Below are 25269 nucleotides of genomic sequence, written 5' to 3' on the forward strand. Positions count from 1 at the left end.
GTAAAACAGCTCAGAGCAGAGCAGTCACAGTACATATGGTGAGGACAACATGCTGGGACTCTGGCCTGTCAGCTGTGTATCCTCCACAACATACACACAGAACTTCTTCAAAGGATGTAAATGATGAGGTGCTGAAACGACTGGTCGACTCTGTCCTCGGTGAATACTCTGCATTGCGCTGCACAAAACTTGATTTGATAGTTTGCCATGAAATTGTGACATATGTGCGGTTTTACATTTTTCATATGCTGAAAAAAGCCCACCTGCACAATGGGCCAATAAATACATATCTTAATAGTCATATTACATACAAGTGTGGAAGAAGTACTCAGATCCTTTGTTTAAGTGAAAGAGTCACTACAACAATGTAGAAATACTCCATTACAAGGAAAAGTCCCTAAAAAAAAAAAATAAAAAAAAAAATAAAAATAAAAGTACTAATTCTGCAGAAACATGTCCCCTGTGACTGATATAGAATCATATACGCATGACATTTTAGATTGATACTGATGCAACAATGTGTGATTTTACAGTTGTTGCTGGTTGAGGTGGAGCTAATTTATCTACTTGCTGCTGCTTCTCATATCTCTCTGGTGTCTTTTTCGGTGGCCCCATAGAGGTTTGTTATGATTTTTGCGTCACACACCTGTGTCTTGCGGCCTGAGAGGAAGTCTGCTCTGACTGGCTGGGAGGATTTCCAGTTTTACAACATCAGACGTGCTGGCCAGTAGCTGCGTGGCCTCCATCAGCGAGCAGTGCTCGGCGCTGGTCCCGTCTATGGACAGAAGGATGTCACCTACGTGCAACGCTCCACACCTGAGAGAGTGAGACATGGGCAGATTGTTCAGGAGAGTTTTTGCACGATGGGAAAGTGTGTGTGTGGAGCACGATAATGTCAGAGGATAGTTTCACCTTTCCACCACGCTGGCTGCCTTTATCTTGTCAATAATGATAACTTGTTTGCTCCTGTATATTGTTGTGGTGAGGCTGATCCCCAGGCTGGCCGAGGGACTTTTCACAATCTCCACCAGCAGAGGGCCTGAGGCCTGCTGCACTGCCTCTGAAACAGAACAGGCCCACATAGAGCAACAAGATCACTGGATGCATCTACAGCCGGATGCTGTAAATTCTCACATGCAACATATTCCACCCAACGATCGTAAGCTTTAAAACATACGTGTTTCATATTTTCATTATTAAGGCAGTGTCATAATGCCTGATAACAGCTGAGCTGACAACAGTTACATCCTCAGTTTTTAATGCATCTTTTTGCGTGTTGTAAAACATAGTTTACAGCTGAAGTTCCTCATTGAATTATAGAAAACAGGATGCTCTAACAGATGAAAAGATGTGAAAGGATCCTGAATGTGTTGGTTTGGTCAGAAGAGGCTACGTGTTACATGACAGGTGCTCACTGTGAATAAGGCTCATAGCAGAAGAGTGAACGCTGATGGTGAGAAACACTGTTCTGAAAGAGGATATTTGATGTTATTTTTGGGTTACTGCATGTAAGCCTCAATGTGAAATTACATAAAAAAGAAAACACAAAGAGACATTTTACTGTCCTCTGTCTTTTGACAAAGTTCCTTTGACATTTAACCGTCTTGACTGGAGCAATGATAAAGGGGCACGTCGTTTTGGGTGCAGTCATGAACAAGCTACTTTTGTCTGAGCTGTTAAACTTCTGAGTGTTTGTCAGATCAGGACAAATGAAGCGCTGCTCAGTAAAAAATGATGTGATGACTGCCGTAAATGTGAGGCAGCAGTGTTAAACAGACTGAGCTTAAGCATTTGAGAAAAACTAGAACCATCTTACGCTGAAAAATTGCTCCGATTTTTTCAGATTTCTGTCCTAAAATAAATGTCTCTCATCACTGTGAACCCTCTGACTGGTTTGGTCTGGAGGCAGGAGGTCTGAATCCTAAATTCCCACATACAGAAAGATAATGTGTGTCAACTGTCCTTGGTGACCTGCCCTATTTTGCTCAGAGCAGTGCAGAGTTTGCGATCTTATGGAGAGTTAGTCACCATGACCAAATGGAGGTCATAATCTGTAGTGAGTTCCTGTCGTCAGTGGTGTATTTTACTACTTCTTCCCTCAATGTTGAGGAGCTCAAAATAGATTTGGCTCGTTCTGTACTCTCAGCAGTCAGACTGACCTGTGTTTGCTGTCCTTCCCTTTTCACAACATGGCATCAGAACGAACAGAAGAAACATTATAAAAACTGTGTCACCAAATAATACTGGTATGCACTGTTTATTGTACTGGAGACCCATCAATAATTCAGTTAAAGGAGCATTGCACCAATGTTTTGTAACCTTCTGTGGCTCTGGAGGGGCTTTAATTGCGTAATGATGATGATGTCATGGTGATGTCATCAGTGTTATCTTAGCCTGGGCATGGAAACCACACATTTATATCAGAGAGCCTACATTACAAACTGGAGAAGAGGAGTTGGAAAGACAGGAGAGGTTACCAGAATGGGAAGGTCTAACAGTAGCTGTTGCATTATGGGAAATGAAGGATCCAGTATTTTTGGAGTTTGACTGATACCAGTTTTACAACAAATTGTTTTTGTTTTTTTTAAATGCTGGAAACTCCACTAAAAATGGGAGATTGACCCCTTTCCCATTGCCAGTAGACGAGTTTCTGTTACAGAGATTACTTTTTATATCTTTTACGTCAGTCTGTCTTTCAAACTCAAGGCCGACTGAACGATCATAAGCATTTTGAGTTTCCTTGCTATTTATGCGCCAAAGTCCAGAAAGGAGTGAAAATTAGCGTGTCCACCCAGGTGTCATGTTTCCATCCCCGGTTTTTGGAGCTGGAGCCGATAAATACCCTTTATTAAGATAAAAGCCAGATGTTGGTGGGTGTTAATGGGTTTTCTGTCCAATGTAAAAGGGGTTTAAAAGTCTGAATATTTTGGCCTCTGCTGCTTTGATCTTGCACATTCTTTTTGTAGTCTCTCTTGTTAATCCCCCAACTTTATAGAAGTGCAATGCTAAATCACTGGAGCTCCCCTTTAATACACTGCTTTGAAAGTCTCACGTCTAATCTTATTTTATGATGTTAAAAAAATGTTAGCAAAGCAGAGACTGCAAATGACAGAAACGTCATACTTTTAAAACAAATATTGAAATTAAACCGGCCACGATTCAGGCGTGTAGACAGATCCACACATTATAATGAAACACTGAATATTCCCCATCAACCCCTTTCCTCTTGGAAGTGTGCTCACGGGCCAGTGTGACTCCCCTGGTGGCGTCTCCAGCACCGACACTCACTCACATCCGCGCAGCCAAACGGTCACATTATTTACCCTCAGAGCAACGCTGCCCTACCATGCCTCCACATATTCCCTGTGTGTGTGCTCACCCATGACAGAGACGTCATACTCAATCAGGAACAGGGCTTCCTGGCCGCTCTGCATCAGCATGGTCAAGGCGTCAGCGTGCTTCTCTCTGTTTAAAGGCATCCCGTCTATGCTCAATACTCGGTCTCCGGCCTTCAAAGTGCCCTCCCTGGAGAAACACAGAAGGAGATGGAGAAGAAAAGATAAAACACAGGCGACCAGCGCAAGATGCTCGAACAAGCGTTGAAGCACCAGTCACAGTAAATCATTAAACAGTTCCACATGAGTGTTCCCTCCCAGGTGAGATGGATGATAAACGAGATAAACGGCCATAAAGCCTTTGATGGTGAATTATGTTTGCTCCAGTTTTCTGGTGCTCTCAGTTTTCGTGGGGAAAAGTGCAATGTTGCATTAGCCTCAGGATGAGCAGTGCCCTTTCTGCTTTGAAGATAACATACACAATGTGTGTCACAGCCATGATTTCATGCAGTGGCCGGAGCGTAGTGGGATGCGAAAGAAATAACGTGCACGTCAAAATATTGTGGATTTTAAATCGTGACGGATAATTCTACATGGATGAGAGATAAATATTTTCATAGCAGACAAAGATAAGGCAATTAGTAAAACTCATTGGGCCATACATCGAAATACACACTATAGAAACATGCATGCATGCACCCATACATTAATCTGAATAGGCTCATTCATGCATGCTGTAAGAAATAAAATGCATACATGACACATAGATAGCTACGCTTGTTCTCACACAAACACTAACTCATCATCTGTCCATGTCCTCACCTGTCAGCGGGACCTCCAGGCCTCACGTATGTAACCACCAGAGGGCGAGACCTGCGCCAGTCCTCATGAAAGCCTCCTTAAAAAAAAAAACAAAAAAAACAAAACACAGTGATGCATCTGTGCAAGATGAAGCTAATTATTTTTTACTGATTTACAGAAAAGCATCACGTCCACGTACCTCTCATAACGAACCCAAAGCTGTTTCCCTCCTTGTGTAAACACACCTCTATGGTTTTGGTCATGACTCCTGAGGGGTTCTGGACTGAGAGGACAGAAAATTCTTATTAAAATCCTCTAAAGCAACGTACAAAGCTTTCACAAAACTTTGCCTTGTCTGAGTGTTGAATCAGGAGAGAATTGTGGAAACATGTTTAATTAATCTCAGTGGGGAAATTAATTCTCTGTTCTTGACCCAAACTGATGATTTAGGAGCAGTGAGCAGCCACAGTGCAGCGCCCGGGGACCAACTCTGTATCTGAGGCCGGAGCCTTGATCAAGGAAACCCAATAAGCATTGATCTGCAGGTCGAGGTTAACTCTGGGCTAAAATAAGTTTTAGTCGTCAAGGCTACAATGATTTTAATTTAATGACTATAATTCATCACGAAGCCGGTCTGCTACACAAATATACAAATGTCACTAAAAAGACTGTTTATGTAACTTGGTGTCAAATAAACTTTTTAACCAAATTTAGATCCATTTTAATTGAGACATCAAGAAATCTTTTCACCTGCAAATCACCAAATCATTATACCCGAAATGCCTTGCAATGCAGAACACCTGACGAAATGCAAACATGCAGAAATGCCACCGTGTAGGTGGAACTGACATGTGAAGCTTAAATTTAATGCTGAGGTTTGTTTGTTTTTTTGTTTTATTGTCTGGAGCTTCGATAATAATCTTATTCCCACCCGTTGCGTCATTTTAAAATGCATATCATGTTTATTGTTAAGAGGATGGGCTTCAGTTTGCAGTGTCATGCCTTTGATTGCTGGGGTCTGTTAGCACACACAAATATACATGAGGCAAGATCTATCCAGTCATAGTTATTAAAGATATCACAAGTCAGGTATTTACAACATATTAACTAATATACTATATTACATTTAGTTTTTGGTGTTGGAGGACATTTCTAGTATCTAGCAGTGCACAGCTGGTCCAGCAGCTCTATTTTGGATGAACTGGAACTCTCACATATCCTTGTTATAGGCCGTCTGACTGCAGCCGTAACTAATACGCTTCTTCAATAATCCATTTCCTACCTTTGTGCATTTCTTTTACAGACTTTCTCAAAACGTCTGAGCGTTTCTTGCACTCTCAGGCAGAACAATCATGTTGCAGAACTTCACCTACCGAATGGGGGCAGGTCGTACTCCACCTCCAGCACCACACGCTCCCCGATGTTCTTCAGCAGGCTGATAATCTCATCGTGGCGAAGCTTTGACAGGTTGATGCCGTTCACTGACTTGATGTAGTCTCCTACATTCAGCTGGTCGCTCCTGTGGGAAGTCATGGACAGACCATCAAGATGAAAGCTGGGATACTAACCAGGGGGTCCCATATCACCAGGGGCCGTAAAAGCTCCAGATTCTCTGAATGTCAGTCGGTTTTTGGAAATGCGAGTTTGTTACCAGTGTTAGAAAGTTGCACCATAATATCAGCTATCAGTGGCTTGTAGAGACAGACCCACAGTCTCTCTCTGTCTTTCAGAACTTTTCAGCCACTTTCGTCTCATTGTTTTAGAGTTACAGCCCCCAACTTTCACTCTTGTCCCCCTAAACTCGCTGAAAGCTACCTGTTTGTTTGAGTTAAGCCCAACAACAGGAGCCCAGCAGCACATGCTGGCACTAAACAAGTTGATCCGGCTGTCGTCAAAATGAGATGTATCTAATCTGAAATTAATACTCTGCTCTGGCAGGTTTTTACAGCGTGATCCCACTGATTAAAAGAGGCAGAATGAGCACTGTCTACTGTGAACATTTACACAAGTAATCATGGTTGGTTGTATGCATTTGTGTCCAGACAGTAATGATAATTTCATTATAAACCCCTCTGCAGTACGGACACGAAACATAGAGAGCCAGCTGTGGAGAACAGCGAGCGGACGCTGGGGTGGGATGGCTGAAAGCGTCTCCTCCTCAGACCCCGACAGAGATGATTGTACATGGTGTCTCACATATGACATTCTGAGTCAACCCGCTGCTCATTGGAGAGCAAATTAATTAAATAGATGCTCTGGCCTGCTCGTCCCTCTCACCTTTGGGCGACTGCCAGTCAGAGCTGACAGCGGACAGAGAGAAACGTCTTAACCAGCAGAGCCGACCGGCCTGTCATCCGGTCCGGTCTCGTCACACGATGTCACTGCCGGTCTCTGTCCTGTCTGCCTGAGTGTCTCTCCACCCAGTAAATTAGCCAGCACTTGCACACAAGCATGAACTCAGCTGTTGGAAGACAAGCTGCTTGGAAGAATTAGCACAGTGTCTGTCTTTAAACCTCCTTGGACTTGACAAGCGAATGGCGCATTTGGCCAAGACGTTTTCAGGAGGCCTGTGTCATTCTTGCAGAACTGTGTGTGTGCGTGTGTGTGCGTGTGTTACACTGTGTCACACGCTGCTTAATCATCATGAAACGTGAGTCCCCCACTACGTTTTCCTTTCATGTGTTCGCCGTTGGGGAAAATGAGTTTAATGTCGTTGACGTTGGGGAAAATGAGTTTAATCGAACGTTAATTAATGAAGTAATCTTTGAACAAAAGAAAACGACCTGACAAAAGATTTCTATTGAGTAATTACCATCCAACAGTGACTTCAGCATGAGGTGGCGATATAAAAAATGAAATAATTAACATCTAAATTTCAACTGAGGGACACATTTCTTGGGGATTTTACTCGTAAGCTCTGTGTTACTCTGTGCATCGAGCTGATCTAAAGCTACGCCTTCAGTCCTGCACTTGGGGCTTGCTGGTGTAACTTTGCAACACGTGTACATTTGTGGGAGCAGAATAACGAGTGCAGACAGCTTGATGTGGTTGCCAGGTTTTAACCGCATCACAGAGCAGAGATCTCACCTGGCAGCTAGCCCACCTGGCCGTAGGTTTGACACTCTGGGCTTGCCGTCCTTATCGGACCCTCCGGAGATGGTGAGTCCAAGACTGCTGCCTTCCCTTTTCATCAGGTCCACCGTGGTCACTCCTCGGTACTCGTCTGCTGACAGATACAGACACAGGCACAGATCCACAGTCAGCATTAGCGTCTGCTTGACAGAATCACCCTGTCTGAGAGGCAACGAAAGACTTTTTCTTCATCTTTCCTTCCTGAACCTCTCACAGAAATGCTCTCTGACACACGACCACATACTTTATTTTCTCACTGTTCTGTCTTTTCCTTGTTCCTTCACATCTCTCAATCTGAGTGAATCTTTGTGGCAGGTTCAGGAGGAGGAGGAGGAGGAGGAGAAGGAGGAGGAGGATGGAGTCAGTTTTATTAATACCACTCTAAATACTGGTAATGGAAAGAAATTTAATGCATTATTACAAAAAAGACAGACTTATCAGGTCATAAATTGAAATCCGATGGTTACTCTTAAGTGAATGAAAATTGTTTTGACCTTAGCTCTGATGGATATATGTGGCTATACGGTGTCATCAGAGGACTCATTCTGTCTCGTGGCCCACGTTGTGCTGTGCTGTTAAATCGTTCCATGAGAAGTGCAGTTTAGTGCAAATGACAGGTATGCCGCACAAGCGTTTTTTCGCCTTATCCAAGCATTCAAAACAGTGCAACATCAAGCAAAACATCGCAGACACGTGACTCTACATGCACACGGACAAAAAAAACTCAGCATGACTCTTCTTTTTCAGGACGTACGTGAGTTAGGCGCACGAGCATGAATCAGATGACAGAATGACGGCAAAATTATGTGAAGTCAGGTTTGTACCTGAGAAGCTGCGCCTCTGGGACGAATGGGATTGGTCAGCTGCCCCGGACTCCTTGCTCCCCTTTGAGTATGGTCCTTCATCTGAGGAGACAGCAGGGAGATATGGAGGTGCTGTTATGAGGCACTGTGATATGTTGGGAAACTCTGCAGCAGAAGGCGTAATGAACACGACCATCCATTGCACATCATGACAGCTGCACACGCTTTAATGCTTTGCACCCTGGGTAACGTGAGGGCTCTGAGAGGGAAACAGCACTTAGCCAACAGCCACATCCATCCATCAGCCATTAGCCAACCGAAACAGGGTGATCAACCTGAACTCAGGACCCTGGAAGGTCATTCCACTTTGTTTCCACAACAATCCTATAAAAGGGTCAAGGGTTTAAAATAGCTGCGCTCTGTCTGCAGCAGAGACCCTTAAAAACCATTAATTTAACACAAGAATACATTTGCAGCGAGCTTGATGTATGCGACCACTAAAGCATGGGAATTTTCCTGGAGGAACAGCATGCGGTTAATGGACTGTTCGGGCATGGAGAGAAAATCATCATTTTCATGTCATTTACAGCAGCTGCTACAGAAAGCTGGGAAACGTTCAATCTGCTCTGCAGAGAAACTGATTTTTTTGTATTTTTTCCCCCCCCGCAGTGGGACCCAGTTCTGACACAGCACAGGGTTGGCCTCAGATTAGCAGAGCCACTGCTCGGCCATCTGAACCTGAACGCAGCCGTACAAACATGTCAGCAGTCACAGTGATGAAGAAACTTGACTTGGCACTTCTCTAATCCTGTCCACTGCAGATTACCTTTTCAGCTGTCCAGCACAGTGATTGAACATCATATTACAAACTCACTGAGGTACTGTGCCGATCCTTTCTTTAAGAGTGGAGGGACCACGCTAGTATCTTACACTCCTGGCATCAAATTTAAGTAATAAAGTGGCAAGAAGACTAAAGTCTCCAATGACTGCTTTGATGCAGAGACTGGTTAAATACATTACTTCTCTCATACCTCATATTCAGAAACTATGGAGTTTATAAACCAGAGGTTTTCAAGGTGCGAGAGATACTGCATGAGGTGGAAACAACTGACACGGCTAACGGAGGCAATTAAGGTACTTTATAATCATTTGTGTCAAAAATAGCACTCCACCTTGGAATGATAACTCAAAACTGAACACAGACGCGATACACATGCTTTCAGACTCAGTGTGACTTCTGCTTTCAGAGGACAATATTACATGTACAGTCAACATGGAATAATGGAATAACAAGATGGATTAAACATTCATAAATCCACTTAGCAACAAGGTAAAAGACACTCTGTATAACTGAACTCACCTGAGAATCATCAAGTTTTTAAGTTTTCTCTAGTGTCAAAGTACCCGAGTGATGGTTGCCTGCACACCCACGGGCACACTGGAAATAAAAACAGCTAATGGTTTGTCAAGGTTGGCCACTTTGCCAAAATGTGAATACATATACAGGCTAAATAAACTTGCAGCCCACAGCATAACTCACTGAACCCACAGCAGTGTTATACTTCATGTTTACATCCACCCAAGACTTAAACTATCTACCAAATAGACGTGAGACAAAGAAAAATAATAGGAGTAATAAAATCTTAGCTCAAATAAAATTGATCTAAACTTCAGTCATGTGGCATTATACATATATATATATACTATAATATTTGGGGAATTCGAGGGGTGTCAGTTAATTTTGTCTGCAGGCCTGTCAGTATATCAATTCTTATCTGTGCTGATGTGTAAAGACTGAACTGGGGGAAGCAAGTGCTGGGAGGGCATCAAACCCACTGCCTCCTCTCTGTCCACATCAAATTTCCACATCTGCCCAGCTGAAGATGAGGCCTTCAGACAGCTGAGAGGCATGGATCCTTTGTCAAAGCCTCTCTGACCTGAAACCTTTGGGCAGGCCCTGCAGTAAAGAGGAAAATTCAGCCTTCTTGTGCACACAGCAGCACGAGTGAGACCTTAGCGCCAGAAATAGCTCAAATAACTGGACTTTGCATATTATGGCGATGCACAGAACATCCATATGCATGATATGGTATTTCACACTAATTTACACACATCCTTGCACAGATACCCTGTCCAGTAGCTGTGAGGCACCAACATACATACATACACAAAGTGAGTGACACATCACAGACACATTAGGCTGAGCAAAAGCCTCGTAACCACGCGGGCTCCTGAGGGCCCCTGACAGTCCGGCAGCTGTCATTGCAGTCAAAAGGCAACATTAGCTGTGGGTAAGGCAGACCCAATGCGCTGCACGTGACTGAACACTACTGTATTCATTAAGCCATACCTCGGCCATCCCCCTCCAGCTTAAAATAACCACTGCTTACCCTTATGGCTAGAATTAAGATCAGGATGGAACTGATTAATAAAAAACCCCGACAATGAATCAAATGTTCCTTAAAAAAAAAAAATCTCTGCTCTGATGCCTTTGAAGAGGAGGTCAGTTGTTGGCTCAAGGATGCGGCTTGCCAGAAGAGCTGCATGTAAAGCAACTCGGACGAAAATAAAATCATACGCTCCTGCACAAATATGTGGCGAGTTAATTAACTCCTGATTTAATTCAGGACATCCGTCTTATAACCAATCAGAATGTAGGTTAAATATGGGGGTGGCACTGACAATGACAGTGAAATCATAACGCTATTTTCAGAAGCAAAACTTTATTATAAACTGGGCCCTGCCAGACCCAGTTTACGTTGCTATATCCGCCCCAATTACACATGGCAGGGTGGTATGCAGGGCTGGTGGTCGCGTCCACTCACATTTAAATCTCTTTCAAGCCATCACAACTGTAACACATGCACTGCAATGAGTCTACATTCAAATTAATATTCATTCGGGCTTTATGCATTACAGATTACAAAGAAAAGGACAACTGGGGTAATACTTTTCAGTGGAGTGGCTGCCCCTCAGATAAACTCCACATTTAAGACATAAGCTGCTCTTTCCAGGTTGGTCAAAGATCCAGGTGATCCCTGAGCCCCCTCCTGCCACCAATCCTCCACTGCAACACCCAAGCTGCCCCCCTTCACCCTGCAAAGATCACAGTGGTGTGCTCTTACCAACGCTGTTCTTGGTGTCTCTCCTCAGACCACACAGCATGGCTGTAGTTTAGTCAGCGCAGCCACCCCCAGGAAGTAACCTTGCTGATTTGTGGTAGTGGGCAGAGAGCTGAGGTTCCACCTGAGGTAAAAAAACAAAAACAAAAACAAAAAAAAGTAGGCAACCCGAGAGACCGAGCCTCAGCCGCTCAGATAAAACACAAACACCATCTTCGTTTCTTCATTCCTTTGCCCCAAGTCCAGCATTTCCTTAACCTTTGTCCCTGTTTGAAGAACCAAGCGAGGAATTGAGCTCCAGAGGGCAAATTCTGATCCTCGGATGATCTCTAGCTCCCTTCTCTGTTTAAACTTGTTGACAAAAAGATGTCTTTTCTCCCCAATCCTCAAAAATACAAATCTACCAAGCTGTGTTTTTCAATAAAATCCAGACCAGGGAGAGCAGTGGTTCATGTCCTCCTCTCGCCGTGGTTCCATTTTTGAGCTATTCTTTCTAATCACTCGTCCTTTTTTCTCGAGGGTTTATCATCCCCTGTTCATACACTCACATGAGCTCACACACAACCCTTCTCCCTCACACAGAGCCAGAGTGAGTGTGTTTGCTCCCTCTCTCTCTTCCTCTGCCAGAGGGGTTCAGTGAGGCAGGCACATACAATAGTCACTCCCTCCCCCAGCACACACATGCACACAAATACACACACACACACACACACACACACACACACACACACACACACACACACACACACCCACATGCACACTCACATGCACACTCACTCTTTATCCATTTCCCACCAAGTCAAACACCCCTTGTATGCACATCCTCAAACCCAACCACACACACGCTGAGATTACACACGGCAGAACTGCACACTCTCAACTCTCTGCACAATTAACACCACCTGCACATTCATTGTCAGTGTAAGCCCGGCACAGTGTCACGTTCCTCTCACATAGAGACTGCACCCATTTTAAAGCGCTTGTGTCTGCACAGTGCTAGTATCTCTCTCTCTCTCTCTCTCTCTCTCTCTCTCTCTCTCTCTCTCTCTCTCTCTCTCTCTCACACACACACACACACACACACACACACACACACACACACACACACACAAAATGGAAAATGCATATGCAAAATTCCTGTGCAGAACAGCTGCCTGTTTGCGAACGTGTCACAACGTTATTCATAAAAGCAGTTGTCGTGCACGAGGCTGCGATGACAGACTCTTCTTCTCCAGTAAATCAATGGTGTGTAAATACAAGCCAAGAAAGAAAGAAAAAGAGAATATCAAAAATCTGAGGGACTGTGTGACAATCAAACGCACTTCCTCTAAAAAGACCCTCTGCTGATGCCAGGCCCCTTTAGAGGTCCCTCCACCCGAACACGGAGGCACTAACAGGTCTGCTGGGCGACCCACACCTGTCCGACCATTTGTCAGGCACACAAGCCTCGACGCCTGCCGCTTCCTGACCCCCTCTGCAGCCACCAACAATAACAAACACCCTCCTCCAGCCTCGCTGGCAGCCCCTCTGAGCCTCTTCTGCCTCATTTGTTTGGCTCGCTGCAGACAAACTGTTGTCATCACTGAGACTTTGGAAGGAGGGAAATTAAAAAAAAAAAAAAAACAACCCATGGTGGGCTACAACACCAACAGAAACCGCACTGCGCACCACAATACCCCAAACTTGGAACTCCACAATGTGAAATTAAACCCTCTGCTCTACAACTGCTTATTTTACAGATGTGTAAAGTGATTACAAACATTTTTCCATGTTTCTACCCGCTGTTGCATGGAGCCTAATTAGTCAGCTGTTCCAGTGGACACAATAGCCTGCTCTTCGGTGTAGATAATTTCCTCTGAGACTTTTGTCCTTAATACCCCATTTACAATGTGAGCGAGCGTAGTCTTTCAGAGCGAGACTAATTAATTTCCAACAGAATAAAGAGAAGTGGGAGACAGAGAAGTGTGTTAGACTGATTAAAAAAAAACTCTGAAAATGCAAATGTTGGAGTAAAAATGGACTCTTTTTTGCGTTGTTTTGCGTTTTTCTTGCATTTCCTTTAGACCGTTATTGATGTAGATCGAGTGATAATGCGATGATTAGATGAAGAAAGCACAGTTTTGGCATTGACCTTGGCATACAGACAAAGGTGAGGAAACAAAGTAAAGCAGAATTCATAAAGACTTAAAAGGTGCTAGATATTTAAGACTCTCGAGAAGAGGAGGTCCTGTGACTGTTTCCACGGTTTACTGATGGTTTGTACATTTCTCCATGTTTTATCCACATTACTGTTAAAGTAACCTACATTTTTATTTTACTTATGGACAAAGCGAATATTCCAGGCGGGAGGGCCTGAATTAATCTGCTCCTCAATCAAACTGACCACACTGCCATCTCATGGTGGTTAGATCCAGTTGCAAGTGAGAGCCTGAAAAGAAAAATGACTAATTCATTTGTCAGCCAGCAACGATCAGTGTGTGACAAAAAAAACAAAAGAGCCAGAGGATGAGGATGTGTCACACACACTCATCCTTCAGCGTTCACCTTTAATGTCGATCAAAAGCCCAGATTTTAGTCAGGCGATGCCTGCTGCACGCATGCACACACACACACACATGCACACACCCCTCAACTCTGTTTTTAAATGGATTTGCAATTTGGTGACAAAAATTATTTTCTAAAACTGCATAAATTGGCAAATAAGTAAAACCTTTAAATGTCAGAGTTTTGTATTAAAGTGTGAAATTTAAAGAACACATTACCAAAGACTAAATAAATAAATAAATAAATAAAAAGCCGTCGGCCTTACCTTTGGATCTCCCTCTGATGATGCCCAGCCGACATCTGAGGGAAAAGGAGAACATCCTCCTCTTTCCTCCTGCAGACCGGCTGCCTTTCCTCAGGGAATCTGTCTGAGGGAAAGCAAAGGAGAGCTGCTTGGGAGCGAGGCGCCCCTTTCCAAACACCACCCTTGCTGACATGTTCATTTTCTGACCAGTGATAAGGACCAAAAATGGATTCTGTCCTCTTCCTGACACTCTCACCATCTCTGAGACATCGCAGTCTCTGCCTGTCCTGCTGTTTCCATGTTCTCCTCCCCCTCTGGAGAACTTCCAGCCATCTCAGGTGAGTCTTTCCAAGCCACTCCACAAGCAGGTGCAGGTCTTTAAAAGAGGAGAGACTCAGATCCAACACCGTGCCCGTGTTTTTCCCCCAACCATCATTGGTAATTCACTTCCTTCAGTTCCAAACAGCCACAAGCTGACTGGCTAAATAAATGTTATGTTTTTGCATCTCTGGCAATGTCAGTTTTACCGGAACAGATGGTGGAGGGCTCAGGGCTGTGGGGCACAGCTTGCCTGCCAGAATGCAATGGAAACTTTCTCTGCAGGGAGCCGGCTGTGAACATGGCAAAAATAATATATGATCTGAGCTGCCATTTCAACGCATTAACTTTTGATAATATTTTATTTAATCTACTGGTGTTGCATCAGAGTGTCAGCTGTGGATTTATCTAAACATGCAGATACATGGTACCAAACTAACTCCTTGGCATCAGTCAAAACCCTGAAGGAGACTGTGAGTCAGCCTCGTCACGGTCTTAAAGTACCCGTCTGTGAATCCGGTCTTTGCTTACTTTATTCTACCCTGATACAGCCTGTTATTAACAGAACGCTCTACCAATTGGACACATGCAGATCAGATTACCAGTCATGGCTGGCACTGCTCAGTCTGAGAATACCATTGTATAATGTCAGCTGTGGCTCTGAAGGGAGCTGTCAGCCCAAAACAATAACCCTGATGCCATAATGATGTCATCAGGGTTATCTTGGATTAGGCCAGAGACTACGCCCTGCCCAGGACCAGTTTCACAAATAATCAGTGGTGGTATTGCAATTTTTTACTTAAGTAGCAATACCACTTTCTACACTCTATTGCTTCATCTCCTCCATGCAAGGTTGTACTTCAGCAAAAGTACAAAAATGTTGATCAAAATGTACCCAAACTATTGAAAGACTGACTGATCTCTGAACACGTGAGCAGTTTTTTAAATTCTAGTCAAGGTGGACCTCATTCACTTATAATGATGCAAGCATCATATTTGAAGAAGTTGATCATGTTTTATATGAAAAATATAGTATGTAATCATGGCTGTCAGGCAAATGTAATGAAGTAAAAAGTACAATACATGCCTCTGAAATGTAGTGGAAGTCGAAAGTCATATGAAATGGAAACACTCTGCTGTGTGCGAACTCTGAACTGTAGATAAAACAAGGATGTGATAATGTGCTGATCCTGTCTGTAAATATCTGCTTATTCTGAATTTGATGCAGCAACACGTTTCAAACAAGTTGGGACAGGAGCAGCTAAAGACTGGGAAAGATGTGGAACGCTCCAAAAACACCTGTTTGGAACATTCCACAGGTAAACAGGTTGATTGGTAACAGGTGATAGTAACATGACTGGGTATGAAAGGAGCATCCTGGAAAGACTCAGTCACTCACAAGTGAGGATGGAGCGAGGTTCACCACTTTGTGAACACATGATTGTATAAAAGATGTTACTACATGGACTCAGGGACACTTTTACTAATCGTTTAGTAATGCTTGCATTGTTTTTATTTGTATTTTACAAAGCAACTTTTTTTGGAGTTTGGGTTGTTCAAGTACCTGAGTACATGTATCAGTGTGCCTATTGTGTTTCTTTTGATAAGGATAGTTAAAAGTGACTGAACTCACGAGCAGGAATGTGAGGATGTTTCCCCTTAGTCCCCCAACTCACTGGAAGTGTGATACCAAACTGCTGAGTTAATTTTGTCTTTTCAAAATGTCCAAACTGAGCTTTCGTGCACATGTTCAGACTCGTTGCAGAATAACACAAAGCCCAAGTATCTGACGACCTGGAATAATTTTGGTAAAAAATGGAAAAAAACAACGATGCAGTCCAGAATATTCTTTGACAGCAAGAAGCCATCTGAACTGTAAAAGCATGTTCTCTTTCAAAAGCTACCCCAGATCACATCCTGGAAAGAAAACAGTGTTATACAAAGTTATGTAGCCTCCTCCATTTATAATGTGGGTCAACACTCTTCTTCGGGCGTCTTGCCCCTTTTGTTCTGTTCCAGTCTCCAGTCATCTGGAAGGAGGTGAGGAATTACCCCATTTACACAAGGGAGAATACAACTGGCTCTGCAGCCATCGGTGTAGATGCCAACTCATGTGCCCGAGTTATTTAAATACTATATTGACACGTGTGCACCATGTGAAAATAGCTTTCCTCTCTGAAGTATCATACACCAAATGAACGACCCATTTATAACTCCCTGGTCAGTCCTACATCTGTTAACACACATTTCCCTTTTTGAAATTAGATTTCCTTCCTCCAGCGTTATCAGCTTTAATAAGGGTCACAAGCAAAGTTCTTGATGTTTTAAAAACATAAAACATTTCTGGATTACATTACTTTTGCTGTTATCAGGTCCAACCAATCTGAATATCCCAACAGCCAGGGGACAATTTCAAGGTGCGAGTCTAAATTGCCTAACTTCCAACCATTTCAGCCAACAAACAGCCCATTAAATGTAAAACTATGAAACAAGTCTTTCTCCTCCTTAACATATCTGTTTGAAACTTCTTTAAAAAATGGATATTAATATTATGTTTCACTCGTGCAACAACCCTGCTAACAAGCACAGAAGTGCAGAAAAATGGTCTACAAGCCAGTTTCTATTTTAAAGCGTTTATTGTGAATAACCAGTTTATTCGTTCTCCTCACTCCTGAGCCTGGCGTTGGGGTTGGTGATCTTGATGGCCAGCTGAGCTGCCCTCTCCACAATCAGCTTCCTGTTCTTGGAGGACACGTTGTGGGCGATCTCAGCACAGTGAGTCCTGCAGAGGTAGAGGGACAGGTGACAAGATGTTCAGTGTTTGAAGTGCTGCACCAGCATTCATCTCGCATCGACCAGTTCATCTTCAATGAGTCGATGTCGCTTTTCAGGCCATTTTAATTCTGGGATGAATCACTCCTGGTTGGTTGGATGTTTCTGATGTACACCGACATCTAAATATACGATAAATTAACAATTCCTCTGCATAGGGTAAATAAAAGCCACACTGAAGGTTTTGGTGTTTCCAAAACATGTTATTAAAGAGACATCATGGCAGCGCCACCAAAAACACCACACTACATTTAGTTTCACAATGCTGGAGCACCAAACCTTAGGATAAAAACTGAGGATAATGAACTATGTAGTTGCTAAATGTAAAAGTGAAACTTGTAAAACTTTGAGAAGGAAAATGTTAATGTGTCCATCCACAGTGTTTTTGACTTTACTCTTCAACACAGCACAATGACCAGTGCAGCAATAACATTTCTATCACTTTAACAGTCTGTCTAAGTTTCTCACTTATCCAAACAATCAATAAACAGGTGGGAAAAAGCAGACTACAATCAATACTTAACATGCCACCTGAACTATTGATATAACAAGGACCATTTAGAAAAAAAAGTAACTTAAAATCTCTAAAATCACTGCCACCGTATCTAGAATGAACCCGATTCCCAGATAATGATTGAAGCCTGTTCACAAAGCAGCTTGATGAGCTCAACTAATGCTGAACTCTGGCTTTACTTTAACTTTTGCTGATTAGGTTGTTATTTTGCAGCAGTAAAATATGACTGACCAAACTGACATTTTCACTGTATTTACGTGCTCCATAATAATGAATGGCTGCTCAAAATGCTGCCAGAAGCCGGTTCCAAAAAAGATGGGTGGGGAAAGCCAAACATCTCACTTGAAACACGGATTATTTCATGGTTTTAGACATTGTTGGCAAGTCTGAATCTACTAACTCTGTAGTGATTAACGGGTGGGAGAATTTTAGGCATTAGCTGCTGAGTAGCTAGTTCACAGTCTGTAAGTTATACACCTTTTGAGGCAAACCATCTGTCTGTGCAGCATACAGTTACACACAATCTCTGGACAACAGATAAACTCAACCCTCTCTGAAATTTGCTGGACGTTAGCAGGATGCTACTTTGAGGGTCTAAGTTCAGTCTGATTTAACTCTTTCTGAGATTAAGGAGGCAGTATCAGGGACAATCCATGAGATAAGCAAAATAATCTCACCTCTTCTTCATTGAACTAACAGGATGTGACTGCAGCCATATAGAGGGGTTTGCTTTGAGCTGTGTTTGCTTCTTGCTTTATCGTAATTCCTGCTGCCTGCTCAGCCCCCCTCTCCTCCACTGTTCACTACCTTTAAAATGCTGATTTAAAATAAACTGACACGAAAACTAATGCAAAGCCTCTTATTAACACGAGATCTGTGGTTTTCTACAGTTTACAGAGCACAGAAAGCAAGATGGGCTAGTTTCAACCTGAAACATGTGAAATAATCATGAAATATGTGAACACTGGTTACCCATGATGGTCAAAATGAGGTTGTTGTAAAGTCAGCTATCAAAAAGATACACGATGCTGAACTTCCTGCTTTTATAAAGCCTCAACATTTGTCACCTGAGGGTGGCCAAGCATCCACAATTGTGATTATCTTCATCAGATATCAAGTGCTGGACTATTACAAAGACAGAATCAGAGTAGTTTCTAGCTTTCTGAATGAGGAAGGCCCTTTGATGTGTTACAGGGTGCTTCTGCACGGTTACTGATCACAGCCTACAGTATTTACTCTACCCTAAATTGACTTCTGTCACATCGTTATGACAGATTATACCAGTTCAATTCCTGCTGCCATTCAAGTGTCTGTTCAGTCAGTTTTCCCTCTGAGTGTATCTACACGTGGGTGGTGTTCTTTGATGAGGTTTGAGATCTGTCACAGACTTCTGTTGCCACCTTAATATATTTACTAAACTTAATTTCTTTCAAGGTGCTCAAGGCACTGATATGTGACTTAGTGACATAGTCAAGAATGTCAGTTAATCAATCCATCCAAACCTCAAAACTATGAAATGTATATTTTCTATGAAAGCTTTAGTCAAAGACTGGACTTCAATTCCATTCACCTCTTATTTGATCAAGTGACAGTAAAAGTCTCAGTGGGTATTTCAAAATCTATGCAAATAGAACAAACCTTGCACAACCCTGACAACTTCAACTTTGGTATGTTGGGAAAAGTAATCAACTTATTAACAACTTACTTGTTACTCATCATCAGGACCTCAAGTTCCTTGACATTGTGGACCAGGAACTTCTTGAAGCCAGTGGGCAGCATGTACTTGGTCTTCTTGTTGCTACCATAACCGATGTTAGGCATCAGCATCTGCCCCTTGAACCGCCTGCGGACCCTATTATCAATACCTCTGGGCTTACGCCAGTTTTTCTGTTGGAGATATAAAAACACATTCAAGGATTATTTGCTGAGAAACCGAGAAAGTAAAAGCAAGAGTTCAACCCAGCTGAAAATGTCTAGTATGTTAAACTCTTACCGCAATCTTCACATATCTGTCAGATTGATGGCGAATGAACTTCTTGGTTCGCTTCTTCACAATTTTGGGCTTTGTGAGGGGCCTGAGGGCTGCCATGGTGACTATGGACAGAAAAATAATTACAACCAGTTAAGCATGATTATGTCGGCTTCTGTGTTGCAGCATTATACCACAACGTGCTACGTACTACTGGAAGTTTATGAGCATGAAGCACTATGGGTAAATGAGGGTGAAGCGTTGTCGTTCCTGCAACTAGCGCACAGACTAGTGCAATACTAGGTCTCACTGACAAAACAATCAACCGGCGATTAACAGCAATTAACGAAATGTACATTAACTTTTCTGTTGAGCGAGTCTCAAGCTAAACGTGTGATCCAACTCCAGCTAGCTGGCTAGCTATCTTGTACGATGTAGTCAATGTTTAGCTAGCTAGATAGCCATGCTACTGTCCTGCATATACTCCGCTCCAACGATGTAACAGGAATAAAAACAATTAAGGTCTAATGTTGCCGATTACTAATCATTATTCATAACGTTTAGCAATAAACCACGCTGGACACCGGGCCTTTAATGAATACTACAACCCCATTTCACGGAGAGAGTGCTAGCAAGCAGTCAGCCGCTACAGAAGCAGCACCTTGCTCCAGAACGAGAAATTTAAGGCGGTCCAAAATGATAAAATGGTCAATTTTATCTTACATACATAGAATAACCGTCTATGAATGATAAACCATATCTGGATGGGCAAAATATGCCACAACTTTCTCGGATTAATGTAGATTGCATGAACTCACCCGCCGATGTAAATCCAAAAGGGACTTCAGCTACGGCGGAAGGGAAGAAAAGGACTTCCGCGTGTGCCGCAAAGGCTTATGGGTAGTGTATTTTAAGGCGCTTGTGGTCCACTTCACACTTCTTTCTTCAAAATCTGTGCAATGAAATAGTATACATTTCATAGTTTGCTGTTGTTGTTAGTTTGTTGCTCACTGGATGTTATTTTATAAAGATGTGCGCACATCTGTACGCCCACCTTTCACATTGTTTACTGTTCATGAAGCAGATTGTGCGCACTTCCTGAACAGATGAGATTTTTGGGGAGAGAAGGGGGGGGATTTCTGTACTTCTCTAAACTTTGTGTGAGCACATTATTATAAAAGTCTCGAAGCTGAACCGAAAAAACCACCAAGTGAAGTTCCGTTCCTGCATAAGAAAAGGAGGTGGTTTCTGACCGAAATGCAGCATTCGTGGGTGGGGAATGATAAAAGGTAAATGATCTGCCTTTCATCACATGATTGGTGGTAAACTGTTTGTGAGTGGTTATTTAGAGCATGTATGAAGAGTTGGGCGGTTCGTATTTTCTCGTATAGTTGTTATCCAGCGCGTTGGCATGGAGAATCAGCCTATATTGAAGTGAGCGTTGCTTGATGTTGTATATTTTAGCTCCAAACTAAATACAGAGCGTTTTATTTTCCATCTCACTGGCTTAACTTTCGTTTCCCGTTACTTCCAGTCATCAGAACCGCACTTATGGAGTGGCCAACCCCGGTTATGTACCAGCAGCAGAGGGGGCACCAGGTAAGATCCACACAGGTTTAATCCAGATTTTGTACTGACCTTTAATCTCGAAGTTGTGAGGACATGGACGTGATTACAGCAATTTTGAGTGTCATTATAGCACGCTTCCTTGTTATAGAACAGTGTGGGCGCACATACACGCGCACGCGCACATGCATGTGCATGCGCACACACTCACACACGCACGTGAGTGAGTGACGTCGCTTCGACGTGCAGGTTAAACAGAGGTTTGCGACACTGTCTGTGGCTGTAGAGGCTGTGTGCGCGTAATTTTCGCCTCTTATGGTGTGGGATGAAGGAACTAAGCGTGTGTGTGAGCATTTAGTGTGTCTGAAAAACATCTGAGAATGGAAAACACAGAGAGCCAAGGTAAGTCACTCTCTCACGACGCTGTCTTCAGGTATTCTTATCGAGAAACATGTTACAACTTGGAGACGCAACCATTCAGCTGGATTCTCTGGAAAGTGATGCATTAGAGTCCCTAACTCATTTTTTTTTTAATAGGCTGGTGGTTTGTGTTAGGCATGAAAATATTTTACAAGATTTAACCTTTGAAAGTCTTCATTCATATGAATGACTGAACTGGTTCTTCTGGTTTCTTTTAGCAATGTTCGCCCCACCCGCAGCTGATTCCCAGGGACCGAGCGCTCCTCCGGCCAGCATGTTTGACAGCATGCCTGGCTATGAAGGAACGGTGTCAGGAGGAGGAGGTACAGTACTGTATGCCGCACGTACTGTCATATTCACTTAATCCACTTTTAATCCAGTGCAGCAGCTCTGCCACACATTCTTCTGTGCTCCTTTTTTTTTTTTTTTTGTTAAACTTTCTGAGCGGTGTTTATTCAACTACACGTTTATTACAGAGGTGGTTGTTAGTGGTGGTGTTGTACGGTGTTGAGCTGATAAACTGGTCACTGAGTGTATATTAGGAATGATTGCTCTTAGGATAATAACAAAAAACTTTCAATATCTGCTGTAGGTGGATTTCTTCCCCCTCCCACGCCAGCTTACCCAGTTCCTCAGCCTGAACCTGGACCAGAGCAACCACATTGGAAGTAAGTCTCAAACTATTTCCTTTTTTTTTTGCTCTGGTTATTATGAAACACTTAACACATTACAAAGCACTTTATACACTGACATCTTGCACTTTGCACTTCCTCTCAAAAGAATAGACTACATGACAAACTGTGTCTCATTGCCTTGCCTCTTTCAGTATCCCATCTATAAATGAAGATACAGCCCGGGAGGCATTTGCTCTGTTTGCCTCCAGCAAGTGCTGCTACAGCTCAGCACCAGCAAAGGATGGTGTGATCACCAGCATGGAGGCATTCAATACCTACAGGGTGAGAGGATGTCTGTGCATGTGTGTGTGTTTGTAAAACGTGCTTGAAAAGCATGTTAATGAGTAAAAATGATAGCTTGTGTAATAGTTTTAGATGTTCACTGAATAAGCAAAGTAAATGCCTCTAGATCATTTAATCATTTAATATAACCAGAGAGAAAAAGAAACTGACTCCCACTTCTGCTTTGTTTAAGTACCGCCTGGAAACCTTCACTGAATCAAGATCTACAGAGTGGAGTCAGGAGCCATACCACGGTACAGTGCTGTTACTCTGCATCAGTTACATGAGTTGAATTCTCTGTCTGTTGCTGTCAGTCAGCTGTTTAGTGAAACTGATAATTGATTTATTTGGATCAGGCCAGTCAGTGGATGCCTTCGCCCAACCACCTCCAGGGCCTTGGGATATTCCTGCTCAAGCCCCCAGCTTTTTCATGGATGGCAAACAGATTATCAAGGTTCCCTACACATCATCTGTGAAGGTAAATTATATAACACGTGTCTGGAGAACAAAAAACTCTTCTAATTGCTTTCATGGATTTTCCCTGACAAGAAACATTTCTTATACAGCCCTGTCACGTTTGTGTGGGAATGGGAAGAAAACCTTGCAAAGACTGTGCTGGTGCTGGCAATGTAAGTACTTTCCACAGACTTCACTGAAATGGTTACCTTTATCAGGATCATGTGATCACATGATTTCTTTTCTTGCTGCTGTCAGAAAGTTTGCTGGGTCTGCAATGGATCTGGTTACCGTCACGGAGAAGATCGATGCCACCACTGCAATGGCAGAGGGAGGGAAAAGTAAGTGTTATCCATTGCATCTCATAGATTTCTAATGAAGTAAAAGTGACAGTGAGTTCAGTACTAGTGTTCGTGCTTCTCCTAAAAGACACTGATAGCTTCTGAATATTACTCTGTTTATAGTTGCAGCCACTGTCACGGACAAGGATCGAAGCAATGTGGCACATGTCGTGGAAAACAGCAGCTTCTGGTCTACATCAACCTCACTGTGAAATGGTGCCGCTTCCTCATCTGTCAAGCATGTCTGACATCATCAATATTTCTTATTATTTTTAGCATGTAACAGCTGTAAAAACAAACTGGATTTCTCCTGTGCTCTCTGTACATTTTCAGGACTAACAACATCGATCACTATGTTGTGGAACAGTCAAGTGGACTGCAGGTGGACAACCTCAGCAAGGTTTCTGGCAAGGAGCTTTTCAGAGACTCTCAGTACATGGTAAGTTTCTCACTTTCTTAGGGGGCACGAGATGAAGGTATGGGACGATTATGGTTTCTTAATATCTAAAACATGCAGGTTGCTTAGATATAGTTGGAAAAAAAAAAAAAGTGTGTGGGGGTGTTTGTATGTGTGTGTAGTTCATGCCACCATTGCATAAATCAGTGCCCCACTCGGGCCATCCTGATCCAAAAAGTCTGGAAACGCTACAGGTGTATAACTACAGTTATTGTGTGTGTAAAGATCCCTCTTTGCGTAATATTTTTCTGATTACTCTGTGCAGGTGTACCCAGTGATGGGCTTCCCTGACCCTACAGTGGTGAGTGCCTCACAGCGCCTGGTCAATGAACACCAGGGCAAATTCTCCCAGACATCACGCATTCTACAACAGGTACTATTTTGATGTGAAATAATATTTTGTTAATGGCAGTGGTGGAAGAAGTAGTGATATGTTTTACTGAAGTAAAAGTAGTAATACCACAGTGTAAAAATACTTGTGTTACAGTAAAATGTCCTGCATTTCAAATCTTACTGAAGTACTTCAAAATATACAGTACTTAAAGTGCCGAAAGTAAAAGAACTCATAATGCAAAATGTCTCATTTCAGAAAAATATATATTAATAGATAACAATTATTGACGGGTTAATGTCTACTGTACAGTACTAAGATAAATGTACATAGTTATATTCCACTGCTTGTTAATGCATTAGATCAAAGCCTAACTCTGTGTTAATGTGTTTTTGTAATGTGCTCATATTTGCTTTCTCTCTCTGCAGCGTCAAACCATAGAGCTGATCCCTGTCACCAAGGTGACCTACTCATGGAAAGGGAAATCACACCTTTACTTTGTTTATGGGAATGAGTTCAAAGTTAGTGCAGATAACTATCCTGCCACCTGCTGCTGCACTGTTATGTAATTTCAATGGTTGTGTATGAAGGATTTTCCTGACCAGATCATTGGATATCTAGACAATTCAGTTTTACTCACAAGTCAGTTCTTCTGATGGGGATTTGTCTGACGTGTGGCCAGTTTTGACCGTATTAAAATTAAACACAGGCTAACTACTGGTTAGAAAGTCATTTTTATTGTTGCTTTCCATTTATGCATGTACCTCAGAAACAAATTACTTATTGATACAATATAAACCATGATCATGCAATATTCTCTGAATCATAACCTTTTTGCTCTCATGCGGCAGCAGATATTTTTTAATTATCACTGAATCCAAATATTTGATACTGAATATTATTTTTGCAGAAGTCATACTTTTTATATACTACGTATGTTAACCAAAACCGTTTCCTCTCACGGAAAAACTAATAGTTTTTTATGTAACTGTAAATCTGTAATTGTGTGTGATCTCGCAGGATAAAAATGTGTAATACTGCCTTTGTATTAATTCATCCATTTGAATAAAGGATATTTCGCAATGTTTTGCTGTTGAGTCGTTTCGTCATAAAAAGTGGACTGTCGCT

The 25269-nt window shown here is 42.6% G+C and overlaps 3 protein-coding genes across 11 annotated transcripts in view; 1 reads left to right on the forward strand and 2 right to left on the reverse strand.

The window, feature by feature from the left end:
• The window catches only part of LOC143326793 (glutamate receptor-interacting protein 2-like), a 31465-nt gene extending 16993 nt beyond the window's left edge, over positions 1-14472 (reverse strand). For 2 of the 7 annotated variants that reach the window (XM_076740697.1, XM_076740703.1), the window contains exons 1-9: positions 14003-14378; positions 8093-8173; positions 7224-7362; positions 5510-5655; positions 4336-4419; positions 4158-4233; positions 3380-3525; positions 913-1060; positions 647-816 (exon numbers count right to left, since the gene is read on the reverse strand). In XM_076740697.1, the coding sequence (XP_076596812.1) occupies positions 647-816; positions 913-1060; positions 3380-3525; positions 4158-4233; positions 4336-4419; positions 5510-5655; positions 7224-7362; positions 8093-8173; positions 14003-14240 (1228 nt within the window). In that variant the 5' untranslated portion in view covers positions 14241-14378. Of the gene's footprint in view, positions 1-646; positions 817-912; positions 1061-3379; positions 3526-4157; positions 4234-4335; positions 4420-5509; positions 5656-7223; positions 7363-8092; positions 8174-11196; positions 11365-14002 lie in introns of those variants that run through there. The other 5 variants (XM_076740702.1, XM_076740699.1, XM_076740698.1 and 2 more) reach the window with 5 other exon arrangements.
• A 2444-nt stretch (positions 14473-16916) lies between these two features.
• rpl32 (ribosomal protein L32) lies at positions 16917-20498 on the reverse strand. The gene is made up of 4 exons (XM_076740382.1): positions 20433-20498; positions 19639-19739; positions 19351-19532; positions 16917-17081 (listed from the first exon to the last, which is right to left on the reverse strand). Exons 2-4 carry the CDS (start codon positions 19732-19734, stop codon positions 16952-16954), a joined length of 408 nt encoding a protein of 135 aa, XP_076596497.1. The 5' UTR covers positions 19735-19739; positions 20433-20498; the 3' UTR covers positions 16917-16951.
• A 216-nt stretch (positions 20499-20714) lies between these two features.
• Positions 20715-25226, forward strand: ssuh2rs1 (ssu-2 homolog, related sequence 1). 3 transcript variants are annotated; one of them, XM_076740379.1, is made up of 13 exons: positions 20715-20903; positions 21149-21213; positions 21819-21923; positions 22193-22268; positions 22427-22556; positions 22750-22810; positions 22913-23034; positions 23123-23185; positions 23271-23353; positions 23477-23569; positions 23687-23792; positions 24076-24183; positions 24570-25222. In XM_076740379.1, the coding sequence occupies exons 1-13, from the start codon at positions 20872-20874 to the stop codon at positions 24708-24710; spliced, it is 1185 nt and encodes a 394-aa protein (XP_076596494.1). In that variant the 5' UTR covers positions 20715-20871; the 3' UTR covers positions 24711-25222. The 3 variants fall into 3 exon arrangements, with proteins under 3 accessions (XP_076596494.1, XP_076596495.1, XP_076596496.1); XM_076740380.1 differs by lacking the exon at positions 20715-20903 and adding an exon at positions 20942-21048 and having other exon boundaries at positions 24570-25226; XM_076740381.1 differs by lacking the exons at positions 20715-20903; positions 21149-21213 and adding an exon at positions 21463-21582.
• The last annotated feature ends 43 nt before the right edge of the window (positions 25227-25269 follow it).

Source organism: Chaetodon auriga, chromosome 10, assembly GCF_051107435.1.
Source record: "Chaetodon auriga isolate fChaAug3 chromosome 10, fChaAug3.hap1, whole genome shotgun sequence".
In the NCBI taxonomy this organism is placed as follows: Eukaryota; Metazoa; Chordata; class Actinopteri; order Chaetodontiformes; family Chaetodontidae; genus Chaetodon; species Chaetodon auriga.